Source organism: Zalophus californianus, chromosome 2 (genome assembly GCF_009762305.2).
Source record: "Zalophus californianus isolate mZalCal1 chromosome 2, mZalCal1.pri.v2, whole genome shotgun sequence".
Classification (NCBI taxonomy): domain Eukaryota; kingdom Metazoa; phylum Chordata; class Mammalia; order Carnivora; family Otariidae; genus Zalophus; species Zalophus californianus.
Window position 1 is genome coordinate 55,168,595 of NC_045596.1, and position 19,080 is coordinate 55,187,674.

General features: G+C 36.7%; 1 protein-coding gene across 5 annotated transcripts in view; it reads left to right on the forward strand.

Annotated features, from left to right (window-relative positions):
• Positions 1–3,014: 3,014 nt before the first annotated feature.
• The window catches only part of YTHDC1 (YTH domain containing 1), a 35,757-nt gene continuing 19,691 nt past the window's right edge, over positions 3,015–19,080 (forward strand). For 2 of the 5 annotated variants that reach the window (XM_027598376.2, XM_027598374.2), the window contains exons 1-4: positions 3,015–3,418; positions 13,094–13,195; positions 13,556–13,884; positions 14,004–14,436. In XM_027598376.2, the coding sequence (XP_027454177.1) occupies positions 3,391–3,418; positions 13,094–13,195; positions 13,556–13,884; positions 14,004–14,436 (892 nt within the window). In that variant the 5' untranslated portion in view covers positions 3,015–3,390. Of the gene's footprint in view, positions 3,419–13,044; positions 13,196–13,555; positions 13,885–14,003; positions 14,437–19,080 lie in introns of those variants that run through there. The other 3 variants (XM_027598375.2, XM_027598377.2, XM_027598373.2) reach the window with 2 other exon arrangements.

Sequence of the window (19,080 nt, forward strand, 5' to 3'; positions counted from 1 at the left end):
GATCTGTATTTCATTAATAGCTGTAAAATGGCAATGTCCTAGTTTTATCATTGCTTCACCCTGGCCATGTATTAGCTGGAATACTTCCATAGAGAAACTTTCCTTCATTGACTATTTGCTTGGTAACCCTGAGATACAGTTCTAATTGGAAACACAAGATCAATGATGATTTCTGTTTACCAGTTTCAAAATAACTTGTTCCCTAGCATCATCCAAAGAGGACTGAGGCTTTTTTATTTTTTGAATTATTATGGAATTTGTGAATTGAAACATAATCCAATGCAGTTTTATCTTTACAGATGCTCAAAATGTCTCATATTTGGCTAGTGGGAGCCACTTTAGTTAGCAACTCTTCTGAGTCATTTTGACAGGATCCTAGCATTCTTTTATCATAGCTTTCTGGTATGACAAGATGTCCTAGGTTCAAATTGTATCTTAGCCTTCCCTATATCAATATTCTTTAAGATTTGGGACTGAGTCTCCTTTACTCCTCACTCTATATAACCTTTCCAGGAAAAGATTCCAACTACCTTCCTCCCACACCCCCCAGAATCCATACTCTAGATACATAGACACTTCAGTCAGTAATATCGGCCAGGGTAAGGCACCTGAGAGGGATGATGGAGGCCACGTCTCATCGAAAAATGTTTGATTAAAAGCATTACATTTCAACAAAAGCACACAAACACTGTGTTGGTTCAAGATCAGCAGGCACCAATTTGCAACCTGTTGTTATATAACCTAGCCTTGGCTTGATTTAATGCTGAATATTGTGAAAAATATGTTTCAGAGACTGTAGATTTTATTGTCTTCCTCTGAGGAGTGCTGATCACTTTGCACTTGTGTATACTTGGTTTTACATTTTACAGGCATGAATCTTTACAGAGCCCAAGGTGTTTTCCATTCCTGCCTTCCAGTGGGCTCAACCTCAAATTTCTGTCTTTTCTCAAATCTTGTACTGCTTTTGTTTTAGTCTAGGTCCTGAATAGGCCCTTACTTCTAAGATATGGCCTCTCCATCAAACACTATTTCAGTCAGTTGTCCTCTCGTTATCTAGGCTCCATCTCATTGGCGCTCTCCTTACATCCTTGACCATACCATGGCCTCTTTCTCCCTCAGAGCCTTTGTATGTGCTGTTCTCTTTCTGGAAGACTCTTACCTCCACCTTTTATTAGGTATCAGTCTCAACTTCACCTCCTCAACAAGGCCTCTATTAGTTTTTCCACATAAAAAGCTGCCCTCCCCAACTCTGCTTCACCATAATAGCCTCTTACTTGTTTCTTTCATAGAATTCATCATGATTTTTGTTTACTTACGCCTTGTCTCCCTAACTAGAATGTAGAGTTGAACTCTTTGAAGAAACTAGATCATATACTAAATGAATTTTTTAATCCCAGAGCCTATAATAATATTTGGACTGAATAAGAATTTAACAAATACTATCTGATTGAATTAATAAATGAGTAGAACATTATATAATGCTTTTCTTGATTCGGTCTTTTCGTACCTAACCATTGAGTATCAATCTGAATTGAACCATGGGCAGCTTTGCCACCTAGGGCCATTTTTTTTTTCCCCTGAAAAATATCCTTCTACCCACCATCTTTGCCCTTTCTCCCTTTCACCTAGACTAATAAGTCTTTTTAGTTCTCAAGTAGGCTTAATTTTCCCTTCTCCAGAAAGCTTTTCTTGACTCTATTCTGTGCTCCTCCACCCCGAGTCTGAGTATTGTGCCCCTGAAAGTTCCAATTACATTCTAAGTTTACTTGAGGCATTATTTTCAATTGGGTGAGGGCCAGAGGTAAATTGCATGGACTTGAGTCATGTTACTACTACTCGTGACATTGGGCACTTTAATTTCATATTACTTCACTTTCCTTTTATGTAAAATAAAGCTAGTAATATAATCTAATTGGGTTTTTGGAAGATGAAATCAGATTGTATAGGTCAAATCCTCAGAACAGTACCTGGCACACAGTAAAAACACAATTTTCAGCTGTTACCATTACACACGAATTTTCTGTTAACTTGTTTCTTCCATATATTATACTGGAAAATTCCTTAAAGGCAGAAATACTGTTCTGTTTACTCTTCATTCCTAAGCATCTGATACATAGCTGGGTTTTATATTACCTGTTTTTCCTTCCTCTTTTTCCTGCAGGCCCTCCTTAAACTCTTTCCACAGATTTTAGCTTGGTCTCAATTTGTTACAATGGCCAGCACACTCTATACTATTTGTCTTTCTTTGAACATGCTGTTAGTTTGTTTTTATATAACAATGTTACCTTTTCTTCCCTTCAAAATTTCCTTCCCTTTTAAACTCCGTTATGGAACAGTGAAGCAAAATGACATTTTCATTCCTTTGTTGGACAATGAACTTTCTTAAAGTTTCCTTGCAGATTTTACCATATTATGTAGTTAGGTAATTTTTGGTCACTTCTGTAGTTTCAATTTCTCAATAGTCTGTTTAAATCAACTGTGTACCCCAGCACCTCGATAAATGTTTAAATCAAATTTGCTATTATATGAATTACAAAGCTACACTAAAACCCAATAGAACTAATTTCTCCAATTAACAACAAAACTAGTAGACTTTTGTGACGAGCGGGGTGCATCCAGCGCTGCCTTTGGCTAAGCCTAGGGCACCAACTAAGAAAGTGTATCCGGCAACCAAAGTGGCGGCTGCAAAGGGACCGGCCCAGACTTATTCTAAATCTCTGGTTTCCAGAATTGGATCAGGAGTTCCGCGGAACAACCGGAAGCATTTTGCGCTAAGTAAGGTCCGTCAGCAGGCTTTTCAGGTGAGAAAACGGCGACACCTGGGTATACGGACCGCTGCGCACAGCCCAATAAACTACAACTTCGGCGACCCAATCACTGAGAAAGAGACTCAAGCCGGGAACATCCGGGCTGCGGGAGACGGAGCGACGTGCAAACGTTATCACGTTTCCCGCTTCCCCGCCCCTCTCCGCACTGTGACGCTCCCAGGGAGGAACGAAGCGTAAACAGCGCAGGGCATTTTGGGAGCGGGATTGTTTCGCGCAGGAAGCAGGCTCCATTTTAGCGCCGCCCGCCGTCGCCATCTGTTTCCCTTCCCTCCCCCTTACCCCCTCCCGTACCCAAACCCCAACGAGAAGGCTGGGCCTAGGGCGCCAGAGGTTGGAGTGAAAGGAGAAAAGGGAGAAAGGGAAGAAGCGGGAAGAAAAAGGGTGAGTCGAGAACGGTGAGCGGTAGAGGCCAAGGTGCGAAGCGCGCAGCCCAGCGGCCGGACTGACGGACGTGCCCGTTCTACGGCTGCCGCGGCTGCGGCGCCCGCGCGAGTCGCGTCGAAGCGGCGGCGGCGGCGGCGGCAGCGGCGGCGGCAGCAGCAGCGGAAACAGGAGGGGAGCAATGGCGGCCGACAGCCGGGAGGAGAAAGGTTAGTGCGGAGAAAGGTAACGGGTGGAGGCGACGCTCTGTAGTGGGTCGATGGAGCCGTGGTCGTCGTTGCGGAGTGGGGGTTGGGGAGGTTAGCTTGTCCCGCGCGGAGCCGATCCTTCCCACCTGAGACACTTGGACTCACTGGAAGAAACCAGGCCTGCCCTTGTGTCCTCGATCTCCGTTTGACCTAGCACTTCATCTCGCCTAGGGTTGGTTTTCGTGTGTGTGTTTTTGTTTTTTTAATCCTATTTGCCTCTTTACTTTCCGTTTAGCAGTTCTGGGCGCGGTTTAGAGGGCCTCTGCTGAGTGGCAGGCCCTTAGGTTTATTTCCTGGTAGGATTATGCGGATGTAATGCGTATTTTCGGAACGACTCTTTCTTTCAGGCAAAATTTCGAAAATCCTTAATGCCACGATCGAAACGATGGCAGTCTAGTAAGTGACCATATTTAAGAAGTTGTACAGGTGGATTAGTGGTCTCGAGAAATATCTACAAGTAATTTATGGCCCTTCTGTTAAATAGGCAGAGTGGCAAAATTGTCCATTTAGTACCTCGAATACTTACTTTCGGAAAACATGATGTTTGAAGAGATATTTACATGATTTAGGGTTGGCAAAAATAATCCTGGCCACTATTCTGATAGAAACACATTGTGCTAGCACCCAAAGGGTACAACCGGGAGCAAACGGATGTAATTTATAGAGAGCTGGGGGAATAAGATTACAGTGAAATACAGGAAGAACTGATGTTGGCAGAATGGAATGTCATGTCTTTTGAAATACCGACCTCCCAGGCCCTGCAGATCTTAATGAATATCCTGGATCAATACCCTTCTGGAGAGTAATCTAGATTAGATGCTGCCTTTAGGGTTTTTTTCTAACTTTAAGGATTACCGTGATAGTTTTGGAAAGGTTATAGTTGATAAAAATATGGCACAGCTGCTGCCCTGTATCTCATAGATCTACTTTTTTGTGTGGCTAATTAACTTGGGGGTGGGATTTGTTAAACGGATTCTAAGGTCAAGTTGCATTAGGCCTATGATCTCTTTAATTTTTCTCCTTAAAAGAGAGAAGAGTCTTCATGCTTCAGTAAACTGCGCTAGGATAGGGACAAGCTTGGGAAGTGGTGTGTTTGGGAATATGTTTAAGATATTGCTGCTATGTTAAAGCAATTCAGCGATTAGGTTGTAGTAGTTTAATTTACCTTCCTTAAATCTTAAACCCACCTCACCCCGCATTTTGAGAAGTGTGAAAGGGATGTGAACTTCACGTTGCATGGTGTTGGTGACAAAAAGAAACTGCTTTTAAATCAGTAAAGTCAGTTATTAATATAGATGATTTTAATCAAAAATTAATTCAGTCAACATTTGATTGTATCAGAGTGTAATCTGTGAGCTGTGTGTATGGGAGTGGGTGGTGGTTGTGGTGGGGGAGGTAAACCAAATACAAAATGAGTAAAAGTCCAGTACTTCCCAAGAATTCTTTGTTAAAATGAACATAGTTGTTAAGTCAGTAATAGACATAGTAACGTACACTGGAAGAAAAGTAGGTTATGTTTTAAAAATTGTTTTAGAAATGGATGTAGTGATGAAAGTGCAGTCCAAATACATAAACTTTATAACTATTCCTAGGGACTTTATAATGCCACCTATTAGCAATACTTAGGATAAGTCCAACTTTTGCAAGATCTCACATTTGTATAGTTTTAAAAAATTAACTTAATTTCTGTAGTTGAACTTATATCTATTTTAAAACCTCTGATGTAAGTGCTTATTTTTATAGTTTAGATCAAAGATTGTCTCTAGTTTACTGGGAAAGCTGGCGAATACAAACCTACTGGAATTGCTTATAGTGTAATGAGAAGATTTCTAGAATAATTCATTTTGCAAATAAGGAAACTGAGGTCCAAGGTGTCTCACTTACTTGATCATTGTCACTCAGCTAGAATAATAACCAGAATTAGAATACCTAATTCCCTCTTCCTTCTCATACTTCAACAAGGAAAAGTGGGAAGTACTTATTACTTATCTTATATGAAACATTTTGAAATTTTAAAGTTAAGCCCTATAAGAATCTTAGACTTGTCACAGGCCTTAAATGATTTCATGAATGATATAGAATCTTGTTAAGAAATGAGTTTAAATTGCAGAAATCTCCTGTTAGTCACAGAACAGTTAAAAGAGTTGGTTATAGAGTCCTTGGATTTTTGGGCTTTGCACATTAACTGTATAATAAGCAAACATTAACTTCTGTAATGCTTCTATAATACCCATACTTAAAAGCTGAAGTCTATGTAAATTGCCAACTCCCTCTCATTCCTATGGTGATGATATGTCCAAAAAGTGGATTTGAAAGATACTGCACTGTTGGTGGTGTTAACTTAGTTTTTCTATATGAGGAATACATATCTTTTCTATTTTAAACACCTTGTATTCATTTTATTTCTTAAGCTTTTATGAAGTCCTCTCCGAAAAACAGTGTGAAAGTTTAATATATCCAAAATGAGGGTAATGAGTTAACCACTTTCATAAGTAATATGTTTTCTGCATTTCCAGACTGAAAGCTCCATCAGGGCCAGGAGTGTGTCTCTTGTTCACCAGGTTCTTGGTGAACAGTTAGTCATGACTCAGAGCCTTGAATAAATGACTTCAAGGTTGGGACTCATTGGTAACTCACTAGGAGACATTTGCTATTGCTGTCAAAGCTAAGGGTTTTCTCAGTTTAAATTGTATGTGTACACACACAATCATATAGGCAGGTACATATAAATATGTTAACACAGTTATATATACATAAACACGTATTATATGTACATAGTATAGCCCTCACTATAGTAAGTCCTTAGAAAAAGGTTGACTTCCTTGGTCCACTTTAATTAGGACTTTAGAAAGCATAGAGTATGTATTTGATATTCCAGTGTATTTATTTTACCCATAATAGAAATAGGATAAAAAATTTAAAATGCTCTCCTTAGACTTCAAATTGTATACTTATTGGAGAGCAGCAAATTTGTGTGGGATGGGATATTCAGGTCTCTACGCTTCATTTAGTGGAATGACAGTTTTGAATGACAAACAGTAACTGAGACTGGTCTAATGTAAAATGTAGCAGAAGGGGAGGTTCCAGGAATTCTTGCTTCTTGTCAAAGTCCATTAAGACTATATTAAATGAATTAAAAGATAGAATGTACTTTGGTGTTCTGTGTTGTAAAACAGAATGTGTAGTATATTTAACTGCCCGATTTTCTTTGTTTAAATATTCTAGGTCTTAGTTTGTCACTGGACCCTCAGTACTTTGTATCTCCTGACCGAGAACCTTTTGGGTCCTAAACAATGGACTGTGTTGCAGAGAAAGGTTAATTTTCTACACTGATACCTGGGAGTGGCCTTCCTGGGCCAGGAGTTTCAAGATTAAAGCATAATTCTGGTGTGGTACAAAGAGTATTAAATTTGGATTCATAGTTGGGAGATTTTAGTGAAGTCACTTCAATTCTGTAGGCTTCATTCTGGAATTCTTGAACCTGGTGGTTCAAGTACTTTGAAAGCTAGTTAGATTTCCATTTTCCCATGATTATCTAAAACAAACAAAAATCCCCCAGTAGAACAATAAAAACCAGCCTTGTTACTCCTAACATCTTGACAGTTTTTGAACAGACTCTAAAGACAGTGATTCTTTTTATTTTCTTGTTTTGCTTCCTGTACCCCTGGATCTGTACCTTTATTTCAAAACTCAGTTGCTAATAGTTTGGGATGAATAAGATTCTGGCTAGCTTGCATCAGTGATGATAGTGACGTCCATCTACATCATGTATTGTGAAAACAAAATATTCACAGATTGCACTTCCACAGAGTAGTCAAGCTGGCAACAACCTGCATTTTTGTTCTGTTCTTGAGGCAGTGTTTAATAAGTCAATTCCAAATGAAAATCTGAATTTGGGAATCAATTTTGAAACTTTGGAAGATTGGACAACATGGTGCTTGAATTTTGTTAAGGCAGTTAATCCACTAGAGGTGTGTAGGATTGTCCTCCTTACCATTTCTACTCTTGCACAGAGTATCATGCATACCAAATTTATTTGCAGTTATTTAACATTGTTATTCAGGAGTTACAGGCTTACATGCATACTAGGGTCAGACAGATAAAGTACTTGTTTAATAGTTAATAGCTATTAGGTTAAAAAAAAAGTAAAAGAGCAAGCATGGTCTGTGTGCAGGCAGTATTTGTAAATACACATGTTTACCAGCCATAAACCCAGATTGTCTCTTGCAAAACCATGACATACATTACCTTTTCTGTCTCAGGACTGCTCCTTTTGGTTGCTTTCAGGTGAGAATCTGGTTCCTTAATGACCAACTAGTCCTTTTAAAAAATGCAAGGTGTGCATTTTTGTATTAAATCCTTGGAGTTTTAATAACTTTTGGATGAATTTGAATTTTAGCTGTAAATAGAAACACTGTTTAATGAATAATTTTGTGTTTCATTTGAGCTAGTTCATTGTGACAAAATTCATTTTGTTGTGGCATCTTAAACAGTTTTTTGAGTCTTCAAAATTTTCAAAAAATACTGTATTTTTTTTTTTTAAGATTTTGTTTGAGAGAGAGAGAGATCATGAACAGGGGACAGAGGAGAGTAAGAGAAGCAGACTCCCCGCTGAGCAGGGAGCCTGATGTAGGACTTGATCCCAGGACCCTGGGATCATGACCTGAGCTGCAGGCAGACACTTAACCGACTTACTGAGCCACCCAGGTGCCCCAATATTGGATCCGTTGTAAAGACTTATCCAAAAACTATGTGAAGTGCTCTATCTTATAGAAGTATTACACTAGAGTTATTTTTGTAGTACATGAATTCTATGTTCATAGAATTCTTCTTAATCTGGCATTTGTTAACCTTTGTTTTACTGTTTAACATTGTTAGGTTGGGGTGCTGCTGTCAAGCTGCTATGAAGGAATTGAATACTTAAAATATACAGAATAATAATAAATAATAAAATATACATTGTATATTTTTAGGACAAAGAGTGATTTAAAACCCTTAAAAATTAAGTTTATTTAAAAAATAAAATAAAAATTAAATTTATTAAGGTGTTTTAAAGAAGATCACTCTAGAAAACTAGTGGGTGTTATTTTATCTCTTAAAGACAATTATTTTTTTTTTCCCAAAAGGGATATGCCAATGATGTTTAGTCTTCAGCAGCAGTAGCTTCTGAGAATATTAAAATAATTTATTTTATATAAATAAATTATAAATAAATTATAAATAAAGAAAGTAAATAATATTTACTTTATAATTCGTTCTGGGTTGGAAAAGTGGATTGAAATATGTACAAAGTGTACTTTTTCTAGCCAATGAAAGAAGTGGTCAGAGAAAGAGCTTAAGTCAGCTTTATAACCAGTACTGTAAACTTTCTCATTTTAAAACCGTATTTTGGTTTTTAAAAATACACCTTACGTTTGTAATTAAAATCCTTAAGTTTAAACAAAACTAAGTAGATGGTGATAGCTTTGAAAACACCAAGTATTTGACACTTCTCCATCAATTAGGTAGAGTCTGTGTCTCCTCTCTTTGAACCTGAGTAGACTTTTGTGATTGCCTCTGAATTAAATACTGAACCGAGCTTCTGCCTGGCCTTTTCTCTTTTGGGATGTATGTATTTAGAGCCCTAAACCACCATGTAAAAAGTCTGCCTACCCTGAAGCTGCCATGGTAGAGCGTGACCACAGAAAGAAATGCCCTAGAAGCCTCAGCTGTTTGGAGTCTTTCTGGTGTAGATGTCAGGCAGACGTGAATGAACAAGCTTTCAGGTGATTCTAGCCCTACCCACCATCTGATGGCAGCCACATGAGAGACCTTAGTTGAGCCCCAGAACCTTAAGCAATAATAATAAATGATTGTATTCTTTTAGCCACTGAGTTTTGGGATGGTATGTTATATAGCAATAGATAATTAGAACATGTATATATTTGTTTATTAAAAAAAAAAGTATTTTTGTGTTCTGGACCAGATTTTGTGTATAATGTATCCTGGTCATTAACACAAGGTTTGTGGCAGGCAGGGTTTATTAGAATTTGATAGTGATAAAGGAAAGGTTAAAAACTCAAGAGATTCAAATAACTGCACTCCTGTTCCTTTCTCCAAACACTGATCTTTTTATTCTAAATGCCTCTTATCAGAAGTGAAGAAACTGGAGCTCAGACTGAGACCTTCCTGAAGATAACTTAGCTCTTAAATGATAACCTGGATTTTCTTCCAAATCCAGATCTTCTGTATATTATATTACAGTAAATATATAAGGGGTTTCAGTAATGGAGAAAAGTAATTTAAAATGTCACTTATATTAAGGGTTGGAAAAACCCACAAGGGTTTGTCACATGTTCTTTACATCCACCCCCCCCACCCCCCCAAACACAACCTTTAAGAGGCAGAAGCCATTCTTATCTTGCTGGTCAAATAAACCATAGGCTGAATTTATTCTGCAGGCCTTCATTTGTCAGTATGTGATAAAAACACAGGTATTGATGTCATGAAATATAATATGGATAAAAATGTAGACCATCAAGTGAGGACGTAGTGTTTGATCTTAAATGTCAGACTGCTATAATGTCAGTTATATAGAGCTTTCTGGTGCATTAATTTGAAATTAATCTAGTGCTAGTGCACATGACTTTTTAATAATTTGCATTTTTGTTGTTTCCTTGTACTTTGTTTAAAGGTTTTTCTAATGTTCCCCATCTAATTTAACTCTAGATTTAGAAAACCTGAACTGTAGGCTTGTACCCTTCTGTTTCTAGACACATGAATTTGGTCACCTTGTACTTTTGAGCTCCTGTTTCTTTATCTGTGAAGTAATAGATGATAAAACATAGTTTAGGTGTTTCATGTATGTATATATATGATATGCATGAAAGTGGTAAAATGTTTAAAAAAAGTAAGCATTGGTTAATATTTATTGTCTTAAAAATTTATGGCTGCTTTTTAAAACTACAGCCAGTCTCTGCATTTGACGAATACAATTATTTGTTAAGGCTTTTTTTAAACGATAACCTTTTTTTTTCAATAGGGAAACCAGGATTTAAAACCTGCACAAATCCTTCATTCTGTGTTAGATTTAGCACATATAAAGTGTGTAATTTCATGTAAATGTTCAGGATTTTGGATTGATATTTCTAATATAGAGCTAGTGATTTCATGAAAAGATTTGTGTAGCACTATGTTTACTTAATTGCCTATTTCATTCTGATAGTTTTTTTTTGGTTGTTTTTGGTTCAGAAATGTAGTTGATTCTTGTGAAGATCTGTTGGATACACTTTTTTTTTTTTTTAAGATTTTATTTATTTGACAGAGACACAGTGAGAGAGGGAACACAAGCAGGGGGAATGGGAGAGGGAGAAGCAGGCTTTCTGCTGGGCAGGGAGCCCGATGTGGGGCTCGAACCCAGGACCCTGGGATCATGACCTGAGCCGAAGACAGACGCTTAACGACTGAGCCACCCAGGTGCCCCTGTTGGATACACCTTTTTATTGACTAGAGAGCTATAAGTAAAAATAAAAACAATCCATATAGTATATATATTCATTTTAGAAAAACAGTAAAGTGCGCTGTTAACCACCTAAAGAAATCAATTGTTATGCCATTCCAGCATACGTAGTTTTTGATTTTTTTTTTCTAAGATTTGTTTATTTATTTGAGACAGAGATAGTGTGCATGCTTTGTGGGGGAGGAGCAGAGGGAGAGAATCTTCAAGCACACTCCCCGCTTAGCTCAGAGCCCAACACAGGGCTCAGTTCCATGACCCATGAGATCATGACCTGAGCTCAAACCAAGTGGGACTCTCAAAGGACTGAGCCACTCAGGTGCCCCTAGATGTTTAAGCCGCAACTATCTAACTCCAGACACTGAGGAAGATGGGTTCTTAAATAGCAATTTTCTGTATCCTATCTGATCTTTCTTATACCTACATTAAGTATTTTAGTTTTCTTCAGTCACTGATTTCTGTCACCCTTTGGAGATATTTTAGTTTCATTTATCTTGTTTATAGACCTCAGGTCAGGTTAATTACTACCCTTGCTGTAATTTTTAATGGGCTTTGCTTTTTGGTTGGAGCCATAAATAAAATTGTCCTATCTCATCAGTGTTCATGACTTTATATTTCTCTTTACCACACTTTAAATTTGGAAAGATATTTTTGGCACCAGAATACTTAGTATTCAAAGCATTTATCATTAGCTTTAGTGTATTATTTAAAAAAATCTATTTTTAAAAATTTTTTAGAAAAGATTTTATTTATCTGAGAGAGAGTGAGCAAGAGAACGTGAGCAGGGGCATAGGGAGAAGGGAGAAGCAGACTCCCTGCTGAACAGAGAGCCCAACATGGGGCTGTATTCCAGGACCCTCGAATCATGACCTGAGCCAAAGGCAGATGCCCAACTGACTGAGCCACACAGGCGCTCGTATTAAAAGAAATCAGCTTTTAAAGTAGTAAATATTTGCGTGTATTTCTAGGGTTTATTTTGTCCTGTTGGAAATGTCGAGGGTAGGGATGCAGTGAGAAAACTGAGTTACATAAGGTTTTCACGATCATTCAGTATGTCAATTATAGTCAACAGTTCTCTTGCCTGAACAAGTTAACATGTTTCCTAGTTTATACCAGTAGTCTGAAATGTTTTTGATTGTGTAGCACAGAAGTACTTTTTTTTCTTTTAATGTTATTTTTGACATTTTTTGGACAGAATAGCTATAAGAATAGTACAAAAAATTTTTTACCTTTCAACCACAGTCCACAAATGTTAACTTTTTACCACATTGTTTTTCTTGAGGACATACGCATGTGCAGACACACTTTTTTTCCTGAACCATTTGTCAATTGCAGACATGATACTTCTTTGTCCTTAAATACTTAAGTATGTATATCTTAAGAATTAGGACTTTTACTTAACGATAGTACTATCAAAATTCAGGAAATTAACAGTGATATTTAATCTACAGACCTTTTTATAATTTTACTAGCTTCCCAGTTGTATGCCTTATTCAGTTATCATGTCTTTTTATTCTCCTTTAATCTGGAGTGATTTCTTACTGTTTGTAGTTCATGACCCTTCATTTCGGTTTATTTGATGTTTTCTCACATACAGGTTCAGAGTTTGAATTTTGCATAAGAGAATCACAGAATTGTTGTGCATCATTGCCAGGGAGTCTTTGATATTGATTTGACTCACTGTGGTTAAGTTGGAATCTGTCATGTTTCTCCACTGTAAAATTTTTTTTTCTTGTTAATCAGTATCTTGAGGAGTACGCAATCCTTGTTAAGTGTGTGTTTATGTTAACACACATGTATTTCTGTACCTTTATTTTGTGCACATTTTAAAGCAGTTAGAAAAATTAGAAATTAGAAAATGAGCTACAGATACAGAAATTCTTAACATTTTCTTTTTGCACTCCAGGATATCCTTTCATACCCTATGGGGTGGGTATATACTACTCCTGGCTTTGTAGACCAGAGGTCTGTGTCATGTTCTTTACTTTGTATGGTTTTATAGAATTAGTCTTGTGTCTTGATCCTGAAATAAAATGTCTTTGAGGGTTATGTTTTCATATTTATGTAGACCCAATATAGTAGTCCAAGATAAATGCTTAATGGTAATGATTTTTCCCTATTTTTAATTTTCTGGCTTTCAGATGGAGAACTAAATGTTCTAGATGATATTTTGACTGAAGTACCAGAACAGGATGATGAACTGTATAATCCAGAGAGTGAACAAGATAAAAACGAGAAAAAGGGTATGTAATATTTTTAATTTTCTAAAAAATAATTTTAGAGATTTATTAAGAAAGTGACTTTCCTTTTGTTCTTATTCCTTGAGTCCATTAACACCAAAAGTACGATCATAACAAACTGTGGTACCCAATTCTATGTGATTAAAAGTGATCTATTTTTTTTTCAGATGTGTGAAATGTCTCATACATGAATTTATTCCAAAATTTGCAGGCTTTGTTTTTTTATGATTAACATTTCAGAAGATATTTTAAAGAAATGAGCCTTTTTTTTTCTCTTTGATACATATTATTTGTTAATCTTTGCTGAAACAAATAGAATGCCTAAAATACATTTATATGCTTTATTTAAATTGTATTTTTAAGGATCAAAAAGAAAAAGTGACCGAATGGAATCTACTGACATCAAGCGACAAAAGCCTTCTGTTCATTCAAGACAGTTGATTTCTAAGCCACTGAGCTCATCTGCTAGCAATAACAAAAGAATAGTTAGTACTAAAGGAAAGTCAGTTGCAGAGTATAAAAATGAGGAATATCAAAGATCTGAAAGAAGCAAGCGTCTAGAAGCTGATCGGAAGATTCGTTTGTCAAGCAGTGCTTCTAGAGAACCTTATAAGAGTCAACCTGAAAAAACTTGTCTCCGAAAAAGGGACCCTGAAAGGAGGACCAAATCCCCTACGCCAGATGGTTCTGAGGTAGTAAATGTTATTGCAGATGTAAAACAAAGCAATTCTTTTTGAGGCTTTAGAACTATTTATTCACTCTGACCTTGTCTGTTATATGACTGCTGATTCCCTTTTTCTTTAAACATCAGAGAATTGGGCTTGAAGTGGATAGACGTGCAAGCAGATCCAGCCAATCTTCTAAGGAAGAAGTGAACTCTGAAGAATATGGCTCTGACCATGAGACTGGCAGCAGTGGTTCTTCTGATGAGCAAGGCAACAATACTGAGAATGAGGAGGAAGGGGTGGAAGATGTGGAGGAAGATGAAGAGGTAGAAGAAGATGCAGAGGAAGATGAAGAAGTGGATGAAGATGGAGAAGAGGAGGAGGAGGAAGAGGAGGAAGAGGAGGAAGAGGAGGAGGAAGAGGAGGAGGAGGAGGAAGAAGAATATGAACAGGATGAGAGAGACCAGAAGGAAGAGGGAAATGATTATGATACTCGAAGTGAAGCTAGCGACTCTGATTCTGAATCCGTTTCTTTCACAGATGGATCTGTCAGATCTGGTTCAGGCACAGATGGATCAGGTACTACTTTTTGTATTTATAAGTTTGTTTTTTTTTTAAAAAAACAAGTGGGGTGATTTTATTTCTGAACATGTTTAAATTGAATTATAAAATATTTTGAGTTGAGGATGTTAATAAGGTTGTCTTGTGTTTTTTTTTTATAATTATGTACTTTTGAGTAATAGTAAATGTGTTTCCCAGATTCAAATTGATTGTGTTCTAAATGAATACAAGTCTGATTATTTCTCTATATGGAAATGTATTTCAGGTTATAGTTATAAATTCTTAGGTTTTCTTACGAGTCAACAGCTTATTTAAACACTGATGTCTGATGTAATTGAAGTATATTGATATGGAACCTGTCTAGTTACTACAGTAATTCCATGTTAAATGCCTCTAGATTTCTATCATATGGTAATAGAAATCTTAACTTTTTTTTGGGAGTACACAGTGTTTTTTCAATTCTGTACTTGTGGGTTGACTGACTTGGGCGGGATCTCCCAAAGGCTGGGTGTAAAAGTACAAGAGGTGGAAAATAAGAGTTAAGATTTTTGTGGGGAGATTGGTTAAGAGCTGTCTTGGTCATTCCTTCAATACTACATGTCCTACCACTTTATCCCTATCTGATCTACGAGATGTAAATATAGGAATGGTAGGCAGTTGCAGTCACTAGGCTAAGGGTGGGGGGACCCTCTTTTGAGGGGAAATTCAGAGCGTACAACAAGGAGAGAGGTCAGGGTACTTAAGAGATCCCTTGCCATTTTATGATGGTTATGCATACTGTCATGGCTGTCTTATGTCCGGATGCAGCCGGATCTGCTGTGTATTCTAAATGAACTAAAAGTTGGAATAGTAAGAAAAATTCTATTGTTTTGTTATATAGGATCGTTACAATTTCATTATTATAAAATTTTATCATTTTATAGTACATTGTTGGTATATCATTTTAAAAGTACATTGTTAGTAAATCATATTCTTAAAATTGTATAGGTGATAAAGCAAATGGCCAGCTATTTTCTGTTTTTTAGAGATTGGTAACTGAAGTGCTTTCAACCTTTTGTTCACTGGAGTTCTAGGTTTGGGAGTTTAGAGAGGATTTTAAAGGGGGATAAAGAGTTAAATTGAGTAGATGAGTAGTTGAGTTTGATATAAAACTTGGTGGAATATTTTTTAAGATTTTATTTATTTGAGAGAGAGAGAAATCAAGAGAAAGCACAAGCAAGGGGTGGGGGCAGAGGGAGAGGGAGAAGCAGACTCGCTCTGAGCAGGGAGCCTGATGTGGGGCTCAGTCCCAGGACTCTGGGATCCTGACCCAATCCGAAGGCAGAGGCTTAACCAACTGAGCTACCCAGGCGCCCCAAACTTTGTGGAATCTTGAATTGTACTTTCCCATTGTACTTTTTGCAAACTGATGGGATTATGTATCTTTTATAATTTAGTAATGGATAGAGAACAAAAAGTGCATTGACAATATGAATGAATGTTCACTTACTGTGATGAATGTGTGAAATATCCATGGGGTAGGGGATATTTTATTTTAGGAATCTTTTTGGTATCTATGTTAGGAACAATATTTATTTGTCCTATTTAAGTCAAACAAGGGAGACTTATTTAAATGGATAGTACTTAAAATAATCTGCATTTTTAACAAGCTCCTAGATGATGCTGTAGCAAGGTACTTGATAATACTTCATATCTTTGTGGGTAAGACATTTCAGATTAAATGGTAGTCAGTAGTCTCATGAACCTTGATATCAGCTGTTTATTGAAGAATTTATTGTTTTTTTAAGAGATACCTGGAATTCTTACTTTGCTTATTAAAAGAAACTGGATTTTCCTTGGCAGATCCTTTATGTGGAACATGTTTTAGAGACTGTTTAGTGTGCAGGAAGTTATTATTTTTAATCATGGAGTAGTTTTCCATAAAAATGTTTGAAAGAAAAATGGGAGTGGATTTGGAACTCCTGAATTAGGAGATGTCTTTTTTTTTTTTAAAGATTTGTTTAGAGAGAGAGTGCGCAAGTGCGTGAGGGTTGTGGGGGTAGAGGGAGAGTCTCCAGCGGACTCCCTGCTGAGTGTGGAGCTCGATGTGTAGGGCTAGATCTCATGACCCTGAGATCATGACCTGAGCTGCAGTCAGGAGTTGGACGCCTAACCAAATGAGCCACCCAGTCGCTCCAGGAGATGTCTATTTTTAAACAGAAGGGATCACAGTTCAGTTTCTGTGTTACGAATTTTCTAGCTTCTAGTTTATCTTTTTTTTTTTTTTCCAGAATTTTCAGTAACTTATTTGTAAAAGTGGCACTTTGGTGGTCATTAAAAGTTTATATGTTAGATGACTTTCATTGTTCTTTCAACCTGAGACTAATCGTTGGGAGAGGAGATCATAAACTTAAGAGCAGTGGGAGTTGTTTGTTTAAAAAAAAAAAGATGAAAAATCCTTGGAGATTTCTAATGGTATTTATTTTAAAAGTTGAGGAAGTTTTCTCTTAAAAAAAAAAAAACGGGCAGGATCTTAACTTTGCTTTTTTTTTCCTGTATCATGTTAGTGAGAGATCCTTTTAGTACTTTATAAAATACTGTTTTTAATTATCAACAAAAGGTGTATTATTAGTGTTCAGTTTGTAATGCTTAGACTCCTACATGTTCAGAGAGAAAAAATGATAAACGTGCTAGAATTTTATGTATAATTTATATATAAAATAAATTTAACAAGGTTTCATTTTTAATCTCTATGAATGTCATATTCATTGATTTACTGAATTGGGTTTCTGTTCAGTGCTAGGCACTATATAGGAATGTGTAGTCAGTGAACAAAACAGATGTATGAGAAAGATTTAGGATTTTACAAAACCTCCTGTTTCTCATCTGTTTGGGTGAGGTTTTTCAGTCATTTAATACTAAAAGGCTTCAGTCTATTCACTTGAAGTCTTACAGTTGGCCCTGAGGGAAAGGATTCTTGAATCTTTTGAAAGTTCGTGGGTGCCTGGGTGGCTAGTTGGTTAAGTGTCTTCCTTCAGCTCAGGTCATGATCTCAGGGTCCTGGGATTGAGGCCTGTGTGCCGAGCAGGGAGTCTGCTTCTTCCTCTTCCTCTGTGATCTCTCTTGCTCTTGCTCTCTCAAAGAAAGAAAATCTTAAAAACAACAACAACAACAACAACCTTTTTAAAGTTCAGGTATCATTCAAAGCAAGTGAGCCTGGAAATAAATGCTTTTCTGTAAATAAATATATAGCTGGTTATTTGAGATATCATCCCCATGGTTGCTTGCTTTAAATGGGCTTGGCTTTGTAATTGTGCCAATACGTGTTTCCCTGCTCTTTCAGCCCTGTGTTAGGAAAATCATTGTCACTTACAAGCTTCTTGTTACATCTATTTGGAGAGACAGCAGTACATAATAAAGGGAAAGATGCTTAAATAAAGGAACTTTAGAATGTCCTTGGAATTTACCATCTTCAAACTAGTTAGACCTGGAATCCCCATTCAGGAATAGTAATAAAATATCTTTTCTATTTGCTCAATAAGAAGAGAACTCAGGGCTTGCACTTTCAAGTTAGAGGACTTGGATTTGATACGAAGTTCTGCCATCCAGGAACTGTGGGACATTGGCCAAGTTGCCTAACCTCTCCTCTTTTCTGTAAAAGAGAATAACGACTTTAAGTATTTCATGAGCTTGTTATGAGGATTAGGGAGATAATTTAGCTAAATCTTTTTAAATAGGTAACTGTTTATAGTCATATAATGGAAAAATATGCAGGACCATTTTTTTTTTTTTTTTTTAGCCTTCTGCTATCTTTATAAAAGTAAATGTGTGCATTTTCTTTCCATATTTATTCCTCCTTCTAGCTGATAAGTAAAGGAACTTATAATGGTATAATTAAAATACCAATAAACAGAGACAGGAGAGCCTAGTACATAATTTTAGGTGTTTGTTTATATGCTTATAAAGTTCCAAATTAAGCTTGAAATTGTTCTTAAATAACAGGTAATGCAAAACCTCTTCTGTCCACTGAAGAGTCTCAGCTTTTTAGTAGAAATACATAGGCTGTTGATAACATTTTAGGAATTTTAAATTGAATTTGAAAACAACAGCAGTAATCCAAGAGGGAAATGGTCATGAAGAATGGAATTGAAGACACAAAAGTAAGCAGGGGCAACCAGAAGAGGAATCACTAACTTGCTGTAGTGTATTATTATTACTATTTTTTACAGTTGAAAAGCTTTGGGTTCTGGGGTTTGTCAGACATCTGAGAATCAGAGTTGGAATTGTAATGAAGAATGATAGTATACTTTCTAGAGAGTGGACTTACTAGAACAGTGGTACCTGGTACATAGAAAGAAACAGTATATTTGACTGAAATAAAAGTTGTGTTTGCTTTGCAGATTTTTCCCCCTCTTTGAAAATTTTGTTTAAGACTACCTTTATGTAGAGGATAAGTAGTTCTCAGTTATATGGTCATGTGTTTTTATTTTTTATTTATTTATTTTTTTGGTCATGTGTTTTTAATTTGAAGTTGGTGGGAGAAGCAATATGTTTCTGTTTTTTGAACAGTGCCTTTGAAATGGAACACCTTCTGAGGAAATTGAGGGGTTAGGGGAGAGATTAGCAATGACTAATACTTAAGGATTATGCAAAAACCAGGCACATGATATATTCTTGTTCGAG